Genomic DNA, 16,723 nt, shown 5'->3' on the forward strand with positions numbered 1-16,723 from the left:
GCGTTCTAGTTTTAATCCGATGTTGAGTCATGTGAATATAATATATAATATATAATATATAATAATAATAATGGCTCAAGGTGAGAAATCCTGCCTCAAACCCACAGGATCCCTCTCTACCCCTTTTTGCTGGACACTACAGATGTTTGCTTTCTTTCTTTTTTTAAAGTTTATTTATTAATTTTGAGAGAGGGAGTGAGCAGGGAAGGGGCAGAGAGAGAGAGAGGGAGAGAGAGAATCCCACGTAGGCTCTGCACATCATCAGTGCAGAGCCCGATGTGGGGTTCGACCCCATGAACTGCAAGATCAGAACTTGAGCCGAAATCCTAAGTCAGACGCTTAACCCACTGAGCTACTCAAGCACCCCGGTTGTTTGCTTTCTATACTCCATACAGAAAACTGGGGAAATGCTGCTCAGAGGATAAGAAGGGAGATATTCACCAGAGTAAACGTCATGCAATTTCAATCGGATATTCAGTTTATTAAAAAATAAAACTAATGTGTATTGTAATAGGCTAGTATGTTTATTGGCTTCGGAATCTTATTAAAATGCAGATTCTGAGTTAGTAGGTCTGGGGTGGGGCCTGAGAGTCTGCATTTCTATCCAGCTCCCAGGGGATGCAAACACTGTGTCCTGTGACCGTGTTTGGAACAGCAAATTTCTTGGCACATAGGATACACCAGTAAACAAAAATAAAGACCCTCTGCCCTTGGAGAGCTCCCAGTGTAGCTAGAAGTGGACCGGACCCAAAGAAGCGTGGGCAGGCTGAAGTAGGACACTCAGTGCCTCAGAAAACCAGAGCTAGAGGAGAATTTAAAGACTATTCGAACTGCCCCATTTTAGAGTTTGGGAAACTGAGGCTCACAGTGTGCAAGGGAGCTGGTCAAAGTCACACAGCTGACTGTGGACAAGGCTGTTTGATTCCTATTCCCCTGCATTATCAGGGTTCTTAGAGACCCCGTGGGGTGCAGAGCTCAGTCAGGGCGGGGAATGGCCAACAGCTTTAGAGCTTGCAGGGGGTGGAGGTGTAGGGGAGCCCTTTCCCCCCCCCCCAGGAGGGCCCCACTACTCTAGACCCTGGAACCCTGATGGCCTACTTTACTCCTCTTTATCATGACATACACACACGAACACTGGGATATGTTTGGGAAGATGCTAGATTCTTCCTGACTGGCCCTTTGTTTTTCTGCATGACTAAATCTGTAGCAAGGATGAATGAGGGTGAAAGTATGGAGAAGTAAATTTTGAACACATTCTGTCATTTGGTCCGCAAATGTAAAGCACAAACTCAAACAGAATTAGACCAATTAAAACCTCTTCTTAATCAGGAGTGGGATGAAAATCCTGAACACATGTGAGGTTCCTTTTCTCATCCTTCAGAGCTCACCTGAACAGAGCCATCGACCCGGAGCTTCAGATTACAGCCCCTTTGCAAGGTGTTGAAAAGCAATTGCTTCTCCATTGCTGGTACCTGGGAATATAAACTTTTATGAATTCATATCAGTTCCACTGGAACGGCAGCAAATTTCATGGAGTAGCTAAAAAGAAAGCAACAGCTGGTACACCAGGCATTAATAATATAACAAAGGAAGAAAAAAGAGAAAATTTTCATTAGTATTTTTTGATGTCAATTTATTATTTATCCCTTTGCCAATATTCAAACAGGCAGGTAGTCATAAAACATTCAAAAAGATCCTTTAAAATAGTCAAGGCATCTGTTTTACCTCCATTCCTTTAAAGGATTTTTTTTTAACGTTTATTTATTTTTGAGACAGAGAGAGACAGAGCATGAACGGGGGAGGGTCAGAGAGAGAGGGAGACACAGAATCCGAAGCAGCTCCAGGCTCTGAGCCGTCAGCCCAGAGCCCGACGCGGGGCTCGAATTCACAGACCGCGAGATCATGACCTGAGTTGAAGACAGATGCTTAAGCGACTGAGCCACCCAGGTGCCCCACCTCCATTCCTTTTTAGAAACTTGGAAATCAGGAGCCCTGGCATTGATTTAAAAAGTCGTGTTAAAAATATCCACTGTATCAAAAATATTGTTTGAGGGTTACTACTTAGAAAGATTTTAGTTTAAATTTTATCTACAGCCTAGGCAGGCAGCCAGTGGCTCTTAAGGGAAGATTCAAAGTGAATCAGCAAAGTGCTGCTTCCAAATGTTTGACTCCTCAATTAGTATTGTTTTGTTGCAACAAGGCGTCGACAAAGCCCACTGTTTGGTAATTAGCATCCTGTCAAGTCTCTCCAATCAAGGCCAGCATGCTGCACCTGGTCCTAGTTAAAAACGTGTGTGGGCAATTCTGATCCGACCCTCAGGGGCCCGTGCCTCGTGCAGAACTGCCTTCATCCGTGTGCACGGCAGAGTCACCACTTAACCAAATAAGAAGGCCTCCGCAGCGAGAGGTTTTGAGAGCTTTTGTCTAGTTCTCCTGACCTGCCGCACCCTTTTAACTTCTTTGACAAACGTCCGTTCTTGTGTAGACGCCTGTTCCTCTTCCTGGGACAGAAGACTCCTCAGAAAGAAAATCGTTGTCTACATAAAACAAAGGAAAATGGAAAAGCAAAACAACCACCACAACGAAAACGGCCGAGGACCTTGACTGCCCTCTCCTCGGGAGGAGCTTCGTGGAGGCGTGGTTGGCCCTCCCCAGCTTGTCCTTCATTCCTCTGGGTGCTGTCTTTCTAGGAACTGTCCCCAGTGTAGAGGTTGTGCTCCTTGATGTAGGTGATGACAGCGTCTGGGAGCAGGTACTTGACGCTCTGCCCTTGGCTCAAGGCCCGCCTGATGTATGTGGAGCTGAGCTCGTTCTGCACGGGCTCCCTGACCAGGTGAATGTTGTGCTGGTACCTCTGCAGGATGGCTGAACCTGAGATGTATTCCTTTGGGTTGTGACCTGTCCGGCTCACACACACCATGCCAAACTTCTCCACTATTTCCTGGATGTGTGCCTCTTTCCAGAGGTTGGGGGTCTGGAAGGTCTTCAGGATATCTGCCCCGCAGAGGAGTTTCAGCTCAGGCACAGCTGGAAAAACAAGGGCGGATCCTGACAAGGTTACAGAAAGGTCACGGCCAGTAAAGACAACATACCCCGTTTGAAAAGTGCACAAAATGCTTTTTCTTGGAGTGTATTGGGAAGTCAACGTCTACACTGTGTTCACGCCTGAAAAAGTGTGTAAGGGGATCTGAAGCTACTTCGGGGACATACAATTGTAATACAATCTTTTGTTTAATAGTGGCAAAGTGCCAAGAAATCAGAACAACTTATTCCCCGCCCCCCCCCCCCCCCCCCCCAGTATCTACCAAAAGTCTGTTGGCGGTTGCTGGACCCCATGGCAGTAGTCCAAAGGCGGCTGTGAACCCCATCTTCTGATAGAAGGTAAGATTGTAAAATCTCTAGTCCTAACAAGCTGTGGGCTTCAGGCAAGTCACTGCCTTTCTCAAAATCTATTTCAGCCCTAACGCCTGATACCTTTGTAAGTAAAATCTCATCATAAAGGTTAATTATAAAGGTTATTTGGATAACCAAAAGCTAGTGACCTTTTCATCTGTTTTCAATACAACAAAGCTCTAGAACAACTAATCAATGTGGATAATCCTCTGGCATTTGTTCTAACAACGATGGTTTTAATGATAAAAGAAAACCTAACATTGGTGCTCATATGAGCACTATCACTAAGCCCTTGATGTATTTAACCTCATTTGATTCTCTGAACAATTTCATGAGTAGGCATTATTATTGTGCCCATTCTGCGGGAGGGAAACAGGCATAGAGAGGCGACCGACTTGCCTGCGGTCACTCACTTAGGCGGCAGAGTCAGGATTCAAACCCCACAGCCAGCCTCCAGGTGGGGCATTTATAACTGCTGGGCTCTGCCGCCTCCTGCTGGCGAAAATTGTACATGCATCAGAACCAAGAAGCCCTTCCTTGATTTTTCCAGGCACTGTTGAAATTCGTGTCCCTTTCCAAAGGGCTAATTTGGAAAGGGAGAAAAATCAAGTCCACGCTTGAAGCAACCAGTAGGTTCTCTGGTCCTTCCGGAAGCTGATTCTAGCTTCAGTAAATGGCAAAAGCTGTGTTCTAGAGTGTTGGCATCGCTCGGTCACCATGAAACCTCAGTTGGGAGGGGTTCAGGGATCCCACCTGCTGGGGAAACACCTGATGTAAATGGTCGGTTGAGGCTCCTCTACTGTGGAACTTTGGAAGGAATCTGGACGTAGGATCAGAGAGAGGAGTTTACAAAGGAGCACTAGACCAGCTGTGGAATGGAAAGTGAGAAACTGGAAGTGTCACGGAGAGGTCTGATTTCTAGCTTTCGTTGGGCTGGATGGATCCTTTTCTGGGCCTCACTTTCCCCATCCATGAAATAGTGGGCACTGGACTTATTCACTCCTTTGGAAGTAGTAGATATAATTACAGAAGCAGTTTTCAAACACTCTAGCAGCATAATATTGGTATAATGAAATGATATTCAAACATTTATTGATGCATACATTGATAAATTCTCCATGGTTAAGAACTAGGACTCTAAAACCAGGCACCTTAGATTCAAGTCTTGGCTCTGCCATTCAACAGCTGTGTGACCTCAACTTTAAAATGGAGATATTAACAGTCCTTTTCTCCTAGGGTTATTTTAGAATTGAATGAGTTTATAAATATAAAGTGCTGTAACCGAGTACGTGTGATGGCTGTTAACTGCCATTCATCCGTCCATCCACCTGCTGATCCGCTAATCCATTCATTGACACATCCATTCAACATTTAGGGAGTATTTTTAAAGTCAATAAAACTGTGTTTAGAAATTACTCAATAACCCACACTTTTGACTAATCTGAGCTGGCCCCATTGCTCACAACGTATGTGGACTTAGACTATTCTGCCTCTGGGAGGTTCTACTCCAGTTTATTTATTCAGCCGTTGTAGTATAACAGGAGAGCAGCCCTGACCTTTTAAACACCTGGGTGATTTTTGTATGTGCTCTTCCTCTGGGGGAGGTGGAATGATGGGCATTTAGTTGTAGGGTCTCCTGAGGCCTGGAGCACACTTTCCCCCCCATTCCACAGGCCAAAGAACAAGAAGACACCCCTTCTCTCCGCAGTGGATTTTTTTTTTTAATGTTTATTCATTTTTGAAAGAGAGAGAGAGACACAGCACAAGCAGGGATAGGGCAGAGAGAGAGAGGGAGACACAGAATCTGAAGCAGACTCTAGGCTATGAGCTGTCAGCACGGAGCCCGACTCGGGGCTCACACTCTCGCGGGGCGAGATCATGACCTGAGCCAAACTGGATGCTCAACCGACTGAGCCACCCTGATGCCCACCCACCCCCCCAGTGGATTTTTGTGGCGGTAATTTCTACCTACTGGCTTAGATATTATATACCGTCTGATTTATGAACAATGACAGGAGTACAATTCACTGTGTGCTCCTGCCGACAGGGGACACATGCCCACACCTCCCTTTCCCCCAAATCAAAGGCATGTCTGTGGGGTGATCGCTTCTTCTGGCAACACGTGCCTTGGACTCCAACTCTGGGCAGTCCTCAAAGAGACCATCACATCTCTTTCAAATCCATTTACATCACTGCTATGAGCTCTTCAGATATCATGACTGGCTATCCGAGTCCAAGGTTCGTAAGTCTGAGGTGTTGAAAAAAGGCTGCCGGTTTGATTCGTCTCAAGCACGAAACAGTGACCTAAATCAGATGTCCGTGGGCATTTTGGGGCAATGTGCTCTTTGGAATAGCCACTGGCTTCGAGAAGCAGATGAAGCAGAGGTTTACATGAAAAGTGAGGGAAGTGCCACCGGGACCATTTTCTTTGAATGTCCAGCTGCCTTAATTCTTAACGTCAAGAACAGCAGCCCTGAGGTCAGTCAGCCCTGGTTTCCGGTTTCAGATCTGCCGGAACCCTGGGAGAATTACAGCAGATGGGCCCGTTTCCTCAGCTGTAAAATGGGGCTGACCTCCTGTGGAGGTTCTGGAAATTGAGGGGCGGAGTGAGTGCAGCCACACTTAGGAGTGTGGGACTTCTGGGGACACAGGACACCAGAGCTGAAGCCAGGTATTAAAGGGCAGCACCCCAATTAACCAGACAAGGCCACCGTGGAACAATCAGTGCAGAATGGAGTCAGATGAGGGGCCTGCCGTGGTTGCGTGGAAAGGGAATCCTCTTTGAAGGTTGCTGAGCTGTGCTCAGCCCCATCAGCCGAGCGCAGGGACCACCTTCACAAGAGACTGACACTGTTGGGCTGTTAGAGGACCGAGGCATCATCTGTCCCAAAGTGTCACAGCCAAGCCGTCTGGAACTCAGCACGGCTGGGTCAGTCCACGGAAGGCTGCAAATCACACGAGCAGGGCTCTGGCAGCCAGAGAATGCTGATCTCAGCCCACAGTCTGCAGTCCCAGAGGAGAACACACAATAAAATACACAGCACACAGAACGGTCCTTTAGAGCTCTGCCACTAGTAATCTACAAGACACCTCATCAGAAGCCCAATGTATGCTGAGGAAGAACTCCACCTCCTTCCTTTTTGTAATTGCTCTAGTTCCCCGCCCCCCCCACCTCTGATCACAAACGTGAAATCTGTGTCAATTATAAAATGTATGAAAAACATATTCAAGGTAGAAAACAATTCTGCTTTCTCCAAAGCCGTCAATATTTGAGTGTAGTTTTTCAGTTTTTCTATTGATTTAGACATGCAAATAGATGTGTAAGTATATTTACATGTTTTTATATACTTGAGATTATATATACAGTATCGTATCCTGATTTTTTTCCGCTTACCTCATAAGCCTTTCTCCAGAAACATTTTGTGTCAATTATTCATCCTATGGATACAGAATAATTTACTTAAATGTTCCCTTATATTTAAACGGGGAGGTTGCTTTTATTTTCTGCCATTATAAAAATGGCTGTGATAAACATCCTTCTACATAAATCTTTGTCCCAATTTTTAATTATTTCCACAGTCTGATTCCTAGAAGGGGAATATATCAAGTAAAGGACATGAACGTTTTTAAAGCCCCTGATACATTTTGGTAAATTACGAAGCCCACTTCTCATTCAACATAAACTTTCTTTTTAACAGTTACTTTAGAAGAGAGCAAGATGAACGGGAGTTAGGGTTTGAAGAGCAAGAAAGGGGATAAAGAACAAACTCCCAGCATTCCAGGGCCAAGCAGAATAGCCCCTAGAAAAATAAATCTGAAAAGAATGTGGGTGAGCTTTGGTGGAGGGAGGGAGAGAGTGAGCTCATCTCTGTGAAAGCCGCTGGGACTTGTTTCACAGGGAAGATGGGTCCAACCTGGGCCCAACAGGACAGATAGGTTTTTAGAAGGGGGAGCCAAGAAGGGGACGGGGAGGAGGGGCAGTCCAGGCAAAGAGCTGAGACAGGGATTCCGGAAGCCTGTGCAGGGAGATGAAGGGTGAGAAGCTGGAAGCCTCAGTGTGGCATCTCTCCCACATCACTGGAGGCTCCCTGCCCATCACTGGACCCTCTGGCATTCCCTAAGAGCAAGGGCTGCCCAGCACCCATGCTGTTTCCTTCCTTTGTGCCCTGCTCCACTGCCTCTCTGCCAGAAATGCCCCAACTCCAGATAACCTACTGATCCCATGAGTCTTGGTGCAAGTGTCTCCTCCTCCAGGAAGCCTTCCTAATCCACATCTCGACTACCATTCACAGCCTGTCTCTAGCTTAGGTCAAAGGTTGGGGTGGAGGGCTATCTTTGTTCTCCTCCTGAGCCTGGAGCCTGGTCTGGGGAGGTGCTCAGACAGTGTTCTTGAACCCTGGTGAGAGTAGCTGCTGAGCCAGAGATGATTCAGAAAGAAGGCTGAGAATGAACACGCCTGTGTTCATGACTGGGGGACAGGGGGGAAGCGAGGCAGACAGACCAGAAGAATACAATGAATATTGCAAAGATGCTGTAACTCCTCCTTAGATTCCTACTCTAGTGCACAGTTCCCCAAATGGGCTGTAAAGCAAATCCCAGAGTGCCTGTTAGACATCCAGATTCCCGGGCCCCATTTTCACTCAGGAGGTCTGGGGTGTGGCCTGGGAAGCATGATAAGCCTCACAGGTGATTCTGCTGTGAGTGGTCCTTTGACCAGTGTTTAGGGCCTGCTGCATGATATTTTTAGGGCCCCCTGGCATTTTTGAGTCCTTTTAAAAGAGTGTTTCCTAATCTGTGTTCGGGGGCAGGGGGCACTAGTTCTGAGAAATTATCAGTATGTGTTAGAAAGGGTCCCATGATTAGTGATGATGGCGGCAAGCTAGTTCCCTTTCTCGTAGAGTCACAATGCACAGGGTCATGGTAAAGACTGAAAAATCCTGCAGCAAAGAAGCCATTTTAGGTTGGTTTGACTGTGACGCTCCCAAGCCCTTCTGATCTGGAACTAGCATCCCACCTCCCACAGCTGGGAGACCCTTGTTAGGAAAACCCCCCAGATGGGCCTGCTGGGGTTTCAGCCCAGTGTGACCAGTGTCACATCCTGCCCTTCCATCACTGGGTGCTCCCGTTTATTTGCATGAGGGGCGAAAAAACTTGACCCAGGGTACCAGGACTGCCATTAGAGAGGGAAGGTCCTTTGGAATCACAGCTGACAAGGTTCCATCAAACACCAGGAGTTGACAACACAGTAGAAACCCAGGGTTACAAACTGAAAGGACAATCCACATGGACTTTTGACAGCACTTGATGCCGGGAGGAGGCACGTGGGAGACCTGTGGGCTGTCTGACGGTACAGTTCTATTCCTGCTCAGTGACGTGGTCTTCTCTTGCCTGTCTTTTGGCTTTATTTTCAAACTACTCTAGATGTTAGATATTACCGCTTTCCTGGTTTCCTGGTCAGTCAGTGCGGCTGGAATCCACAGGGACCCATTAGAGGGAGCTGGCATGTGCTGAGGTTGTGGCAGGTGGTGTTTCCACACCATTGGCCACCAAGCGTGGCTATGAGGCTCCTGGCTGGTGCGGGGGGAGGGCCCTTGCGGGACCGTTCTCGAATATTCTAAGTGCAGGTAGGCCATTCAGGTGAGCTGGTGCCTGAGGAGTGCCCATTGGTGCAGCTGGCAGTCTGGGGAGACGTGTAGTCTCCTGGCCCCTGGCCCCTGAGGCCACCAGCAAGTGGGGTGGGCACTGGCAGGCTGTCTCTGGAGGGGTCCGGCAACACACAGGCAGAGCTTGGGGGCCTGCCTAGCCTTCTCTGGCTCTCAGCATATCCCACCAGAGGGACAGGGTGAGGGTATGTAAGGAGAGACTGACCTCATTCCTTTCTCACCACGCTGATCCGTGAGCCCACATGGCACAGGACCACCCTGTTTGTTTTGGTTACGTGGGTTGCGAATATTCCTCTGGAACTGGCGACAGCTGCATATTTACCGTCCTTACAAGCACGGTTGGCACTATCTCTGCTGTAGGTGTGGGCAGCGGTGTACCTCTGTTGTGGGTACACATGTACACGCACGTGTTGCGCAGCAGGTGTGACCGTGGCTGTCCGGCAACACGCAAAAAGTACGATGAAAGTGGGCTCCAAAAAAAAAATCCCCTTAGAAACAGGTTTCCTCTTTTGAGGAAGCCAGTGAGGAACGTGGCTACAAGCGTAAGGGTTATAATAGCACAGTCTGTACTCAGGCTAAGGCTTTTAAAAGAACCCAGCATCACTCACTAGTTTATCCCTGTGTAGCCCTGACTATAATCCATGTCATGAGCACGAGTCACGAGGGTAAATAAACTCCTTTGAGGCAGAAAATCTTAAATTAGTGTAATGATTTACAAGGGGTGGTGGCCGATTGTTTAATTTGACCCTTCAATCTGGGGGAGTGTCACCCCCCACCAGGGAAGCCTCAAAATCCTTAGCTGTGCCTAGGAATTGGCTCTCGCACAGATCCCTGACGTCTGTCCCTCCGACGGACAAGGTGCACCCACCTGTCGGGGCCAAGGAGTGAGCCCTGCCATGGTCCGGGCCTTCCGTCTGGGGCAGAGATCTGAGCAGTTCACTGTGATGATGCCTGCATTGCAAACACACGGGCTCAGGATGTATCCATCCCGCAAAGCCACCCAGGGGTCTCAGTTTTTAAGTCTCAACCTGCTTTTGTCCTTTTTAGGCAGGTAGCTCGCTCCCCAGGTGTTGGTGGAGGGCCTACCATGTGCCAGGCCTGTGCCAGGTGCTGGGACACAAAGCATGTGTGATTGGGACCTCTTGACCATGGATTGCCTTCTTGTGAGCCCTGGTGAAAGGGACAGGGTGTGGGGATGAGCATATTTCTACTTTTTTAACATTGTCTTCAATACCTCACTTAGAAAAAAACAAACAGTTGAGAAGGGATGAAGGATATGGGCTCTTAGAAGCAGACAGATTTCAAAGTAAAAAATTTCATTAGTATTTCAGAACTCCACAGGGGTGAGGACTAAGAGTCTGGCTTAGAGCCAGACTGCCTGGGCCCCAGCTCAGCTCCCCCCAGAGGCCGGCTGGGCAACCCTGGGCATGTGTCTCTAGGTCTCTGTGTGGATGGTTCAGCGCCTGTGTAATGAGGGATAACCTGTGATAATCGTGTGTGCCTCTCCTGGGTGGTCACAAAGATGAAAGGAGTGCAAAGTGCTCTGAACAGTGAGCAGGACAGAGCAACTCTCGTTACATGTTAGCATTTCAGATCTGATTAGACGTACACCATCTTGGCAGGCCTGGTTCTTTTAGCAAATCAATGTGCAAATCAAGAGATACCTGATCAAACACAGGTTGTCACCACGTCTTGTATCAATGCAATCTTCCACCTTCTACCTACTGTAGTATACATTTAGGAGGGCTACGTTTGGGAGAGAGCAGTGCCTGGTGGAAAAAACAGGTGCTGTGCAGCCCGGGTGGGTTCGAGTTTCGGTTTTCTCGCCTGTGTGACCTTGAGTAGAGTCACTGACACTCTCAGAGCCTCACTGACTTCATCTGTGTATTAGTCATGATGGAAGTTAATGCCGATCTCTTTTCTGCCAAGTACCACAGGACCATGAGAGAGAAAGTGCCTCTACCCTGCCAAATGCTGGGCAGGTGGCTCACTGCTGAGTATCGCTGGGGGAAGGCATAGTATAAAGGTTAAACTTTAGAATTAGACTGCTTGGTTGGAATTCTGCTTCCAACTAGTGGCTGTGAATCTTGGTGGGTTCCTTAAGCAATCTGCCTCCGGTTTTGTCATCTGTAGAATGGGGGACGATGACCACACCCACCCCTGTGGGCCATGCTGAGGATTAAGGGAGGAGCTTAGCACTGGCCCATCCACAGAAAGTGTCCAATCAACATTAGCTGTTCTTATCATCATTACTGTCAGTGTGTGAATAGTGAGCTCATTTAAGTCCCCTTAATATTCTTAGTTCAGTAACTGCTTACCTAAAGTCAGCTGAATTCAGGAACGGATGGAAGGAGCGGACGAATAAATACATTTGATTCTGGCCCAAAGTCCTTCCTGATATCTCAGACACTCAGTCGAGCCTTCTTAGGGCCTAGCTGCACTCTGTGTTTCCATCATTGTCTGCTTTGGTTTTGGTAAGCTTCATGTCTGAGGATTCGCTCCTGAGTAAGTCTGGAATCTTGGAGCAGACTGAAGTAGGTGTGAGTCGCACCTCTACTTTCTAACTGTAGGGCCCTGCCTATGTTACTGACCCTTTCAAAGCCTCCATTTCCTCACCTGTAAAATGGGGCCACACCCACCTACTCCTCAGAGTTGTTGAGGGGACTAGATAGGACATAGCTGAAAAAGCCTGGAGTGCAGTAAGTGATCAGTAAAGGTGGTGGTGGTCATTTTATTTTACTTACCTTGAAGCTCCTAGTTCAGGTTGACCCGACTTGGAATATTAGCTGGGTCTCTGAACTCTGATGCGTCAATCATTATTTTCAGTGTCAAATGTCGCTACCTCACAGACCTCCACTCTGCCTTTGTAGGGCGGTGGCCATTGCTTCCTCTGGTTGTCTGCCTGAGTGGTGTCCCGGTGTGCCTAGCCCTGAGCCTGCGGGCTGACCCTGGGAGCAGGTTCTTTGTGTCCTCCGCGGCCCCACAGGTTTCCAGGGATGTCTGGTCAGAAGGTCATTGGGTCATGGTGGCAGGAACAAAGTTCGCCACACCGTGCCCTGACCTGTAGGTCACTGGTTTGAAGATAACCGTAAGCATGGCTTCAGAGTCAGACTGGGCTCCACCACTCGCTTATTTGTTTTGCGATGTTGATTAACCTAGCCTCTCTGAACCTCAGTTTATCTGTAAAACGAGGACAACATAAGATCACGCTTGCAAAGGGGTACATGAGATGACAGTAGTGATGATTGATGATGGACCACATCAAATGGCATTGTGACTAAGGACCTTCGACATGGGGAGATGGTGAGCGAACTAAGTTATCAAATGCCCTAAAAGCATAAAAACTGGCCTAGATTAAACAAAAAATTAGAATGAAAACAAGCAACCTGATAGGGAGAAAAAGAATCCTCAACGAACTCTACCGTGAATTTACTTCATAGTGACATTTGTCATAGTGACACTATTTGTCACTATGTTGTAAATTCACTGTTGATTCCATCAGAAAGATACGGAGCAAAGGGTGGGGTGGGTTTCTACCATGTTTTTGAAATCACCTCAGTTTACAAACACCAGATTTTCAGTCTTAAAAAAAACGCGTTTGGTAATTTTAGGAAAGCATTAGCAATAACATCTTCTAATGAAGCTCACTCCAAAAATTGAAAAAAAATGTAATCAGCTCTCTGATAAAACTATTGTCTCTTTATGTCAACAGATTTTTAACCTTGGCTGCACAAAATAAATCATTTGGGGACCTTTTACAAAATACCCATGCCAAGACCCTACGCACAAGTCATAATCTCTGAGGTGGGGTAGGGGGTGGGGAATGAACATTTTAAAAAGCTTCCCAGGCGATTCCTGCAGCCAGGGTCCGCTGGTTTGGATGGATCTTGGTCCTAATCATAAACCTGATTCACGTACTTTGTGACTGAGGGCGGTGGCCTCAATCCTGGCCACACACTAGAATCACCAGGGAGCTCTTAAAATTCTGATGCCCCACCCCAGACCAGTGACATCCCAGTCTCTGGGATAAGACTCAGGCTTCAGTACTTTTGAAAGCTCCCTCGATGATTCAGTGTGCAGCCAGGGCCGAGAAGCACTGAACTAAAGGATAGAGTAAAAAAAGAAAAAGAATGTGTTCAGTAACATCTCAGCACACGCCTGCATTTTGCAGCAGAAGCAGTGAAAATATTATGTAGTTCTGTGGTCCGTTCCTATTTACCCAGGAATGGCTTATCTGTTTGGATGATAAATTATGAGCCCGTGTTAGGGATGCAGGGAAGGTAGCTAGCATTCTTCAGCACCTATCATAAACCAGGTATTTTGCCCACATCATCCTGTTTAATTCACATAGTAGCCCAGAGAAGTGGGTGGTATCATCCCCGTTTTATTAGGTGAGGAACTGAGGTTCAGAGAGGCTAACTCACTTACATCAAGTCACTGAGCTAGTAAATTGGGATCCAAAATCTGGGCCCTAGGCCACACTGCCTCTCCCAGGGTGCAGGAGGAAAGGGTCTTTGTTTCCGTTGACATGTTAAAGCTAAATGGCGTGCTGGATTATGTACTGTTTGCATTCTCCTCTGCTATCCTAGATATATGAGGGTTGGCTAGATTGCTTGTTCTGAAGGGATGATTCAGGTGTAAATTTGTTTTTTTTTTTTTTAATGTTAAAAAAAAGCAGGTATCCTAACAGTTATTTCACATTTGCTCTTCTTTTAATTTGCCAGCAGGTTCTGAAGTAGCTCTGAATTGCTGAATGCTTCTAGCTGGTTCTTTCCCAAATGAAAGGCAAACGATCAGAACCGGCATGTGTAACTAAATGAACAAAATGTTTACCTTTACTAAAAAAGGAAAGGGTAAACAGTTTTCAACCAAGTAACTTTGAAGATGAGTAAGAAATGAAAAGCGGAATAGATTTAGGATGAAAAGACCCACCAGTTATTTGACCTTCTCCCTTGTGCTTCCTATTCCCTGACAAATCCTAGTGTTTGCAAATAGATAAAAGACACAGCCCACACAGTCTGCAATCCCTTCCAGCCAGGCTGGCTGTCATTAGTGACAGGCAGGGCCCCCCTCACCATCCCCTCTGACAGCCAGGCCGGGTGGGTCTTCTGGTTCCTCTACCAAACTCCCAGGAATGCTTCCCAGACACAAGTCAGTGACCCACTGTCCGAACACACAAGACTCTCCAGGCCTTTAAATAGCAAATTACTTAGGCTAAGTGCTAAAAGCAGTTCCAAAAGGAAAAAAAAAAAAAAATCCTGAGCAACTCCTTCTAGATTTATAGCTTCTTTTTTTCAATTTTACATAAAAGTCTGGATTTATAGAACCTGGATTTGTACAATTAGAAGAGAGGGCTTATTGCGTAGATGTAATTTTCAACCTAGTCAATGGTGACAATGATAAAGGGTCCCACTTACTGAATATTCTTACGGGGTTCTGTGTCAGAAGTTCTTACATTTAAAACATCCTCTTAGGTTTTTATGGTCCCCATTTTGCAAGCGAGAGATGTGTCTCAGAGAACTTAAGTGCCTCGTCACACATCTATTTGGTGGCGGCCCTGGAGCCCGAGGATACAGCCGTCTGAAACAAGATCGGGTGTTCCCAGAAAGTGTGTCCGGAAGGGTGGTGGGTTGTGATTTTCCCACTCGGGACCTCTTTGAGTGTGTCTGTTTGTCTCTCTCCCTCTGCAAAGAAGCACTGCTGGGATTTTGGCTGAGAAAGCCTGGCTGAAGCCCCACTTGAGCCTTGGTCCCTGCCTTTCGGCCACTGGGCTCTGCAGATAGGTCCCGTGGCCTCTGGTCATCACACAAAAGCATGCTCACTCTTACCTCAGCACCTTCACCGTCTCCATCCACTGCGCCTGCTCACTCTCCCAGGGGTCCACCCGGATCCAGTCGGACGTCTGCAGGGCCAGCCGGGCCATGGCCACCCGGTGGTGGGCAGCCACGAGGTCTTTCTTTCTGTAGTTGTCGTTGACAGGAGAGATGATGCCCCCGATCACCTTGTACATTCCTAGGCAAGGGAGAACAGTGATGTTGTGTGTGCCAACACTGACTACCCAGTGGCCTGAAATCGGGCGGGTACAAAAGTACCCTGCCCCTGAGTGGGAGCAGACTCTGGCATTCTCCCCTGTGGGGCAGCCCCCTCAGGCAAGGATAAAGGCTGCCTCAGGGGCCATGTGCTTCTCTAGAGTCGTCTACAGCCCAGAGTAATATTTCTCCTGAGAGCAAGCCTGTGAGGGTGTGGCCAGACAAGGCAGTGTGGCCAGATGGCAGTGTGGACAGTTAGGGTCAGAATATGTTGAAGGAACATCACGACTTCCTCCTATGGAGGACTCAACAGAGGCGCTAATATCCTCTAATCATGTATGGGGCAATAGTTACGTGTAGTTTTTTAGCCACCATTGGGAGTCTCGTGGATCAAAGATGACAGGATGGAGTCGGGCACTGACGGGTAGGGGGGAGGTGGGAAGTAGATGGGAAATGGTGGGTCTACTTTGGGAAAGACGTGGGTTGTGGGACTGGAGAAAGGAACACTTTAAGTTTGCAGCCACAGGGAGACTGTGGAGGCTGCAGAGATCCAGCATGGAAAGAGTATGGACAGGACTCAAAGAGCCTGGGGTGGGGGCTCTGGCGTCCATCACTTAGTAGTGCACCCTAGGCAATTACCAGCCTATGGGAAAATAAAATACTTAGTCATTTGAACTTCAGTTTTCCTGGATGTAAAATGGGACCACACCTGTTTGGCAGGGTCTTGTAAGGCTAGACATTAGGTAATGCTTCTGCAGTGGGATGGTATTTTGTCTTAGTATGTGATATATTTGTAAAAACTGTATTATGAAACATAACATGCATATAAAAGAACATGAAACACATATGGCTTGACAGAGAGTTATAAAGTTTATCCTGCTTTCATCATCACCTAGGTGAAGATACAGCACTTCTGGCATTCCACATGTTCCCTACTGCAAGCCCCACTGTGACAGAATTTAATCACTCTTCCTACTGTTACACTATTAATTTTCTTTCCTTTATAGCTTTACCATGTAGTTATGCAGCCTTAAAAAAACATAGCTTCATTTAGCTTCTGAAACTTTTATAAAGGGAATCACATGAATATATACTTTGGTTAAGCCTTTTACGCTTTATGTAAATAACATTCCTGTAATCCAACCAGGTTTACTGCCACATAACCTTCCATTACAAGATTATATACTAAATAATTGATCTCTTTTACTTTGATGGACTTGGTGTGAGTCTGGCTTTGGATGATTACAAACCACACTGCCTCAGGACATTCTTCCACAAGGCTCCCTCCGCACATGGGCACACGTTCTTAGGACACACACCTAACAGCGGACCCGCTGAGTCATACGGTGGGTGTAAGCATATCTGTGATGTTGCTAGATAATGTCGGAAGGTTTTCCAAAGCAGCTGTAGCTACTGACCCTCCACCAGCCGTGCAAGAGTTCCATGCAATACCACACGAGGTCGTTGTCAGGATTTTCCCAATCTGATGGATGCGGTCATATCTTTGTCCTTTCAATGTTCATTTTCCTGCTTACCAATGAGGCCGAGCATTTATTCATATATATTATTAAACATTCAAGCTTAAATTTTTGTGAAGTGTCTGTTCAAATCTTTTAGCCATATTTTGGGTTGTCTGCT

The 16,723-nt window shown here is 47.0% G+C and overlaps 1 protein-coding gene and 1 long non-coding RNA gene across 3 annotated transcripts in view; one reads left to right on the plus strand and one right to left on the minus strand.

The window, feature by feature from the left end:
- LOC147577186 (uncharacterized) overlaps positions 1-16,723 on the plus strand; it is a 92,089-nt gene that overhangs the window by 18,800 nt on the left and 56,566 nt on the right. The gene's annotated exons all lie outside the window — the stretch shown is intronic.
- Positions 1,617-16,723, minus strand: part of NMNAT3 (nicotinamide nucleotide adenylyltransferase 3) — a 114,717-nt gene continuing 99,610 nt past the window's right edge. Inside the window, exons 2-4 of one of the 2 annotated variants that reach the window (XM_025914086.2) lie at positions 14,885-15,068; positions 9,925-10,007; positions 1,617-3,027 (exon numbers count right to left, since the gene is read on the minus strand). In XM_025914086.2, the coding sequence (XP_025769871.2) occupies positions 2,687-3,027; positions 9,925-10,007; positions 14,885-15,068 (608 nt within the window). In that variant the 3' untranslated portion in view covers positions 1,617-2,686. Of the gene's footprint in view, positions 3,028-5,310; positions 6,397-9,924; positions 10,008-14,884; positions 15,069-16,723 lie in introns of those variants that run through there. The other variant, XM_086674402.1, reaches the window with a different exon arrangement.

This window comes from Puma concolor, chromosome C2 (assembly GCF_028749965.1).
Source record: "Puma concolor isolate L17-30 chromosome C2, mPumCon1.1.hap2, whole genome shotgun sequence".
Lineage (NCBI taxonomy): Eukaryota > Metazoa > Chordata > Mammalia > Carnivora > Felidae > Puma > Puma concolor.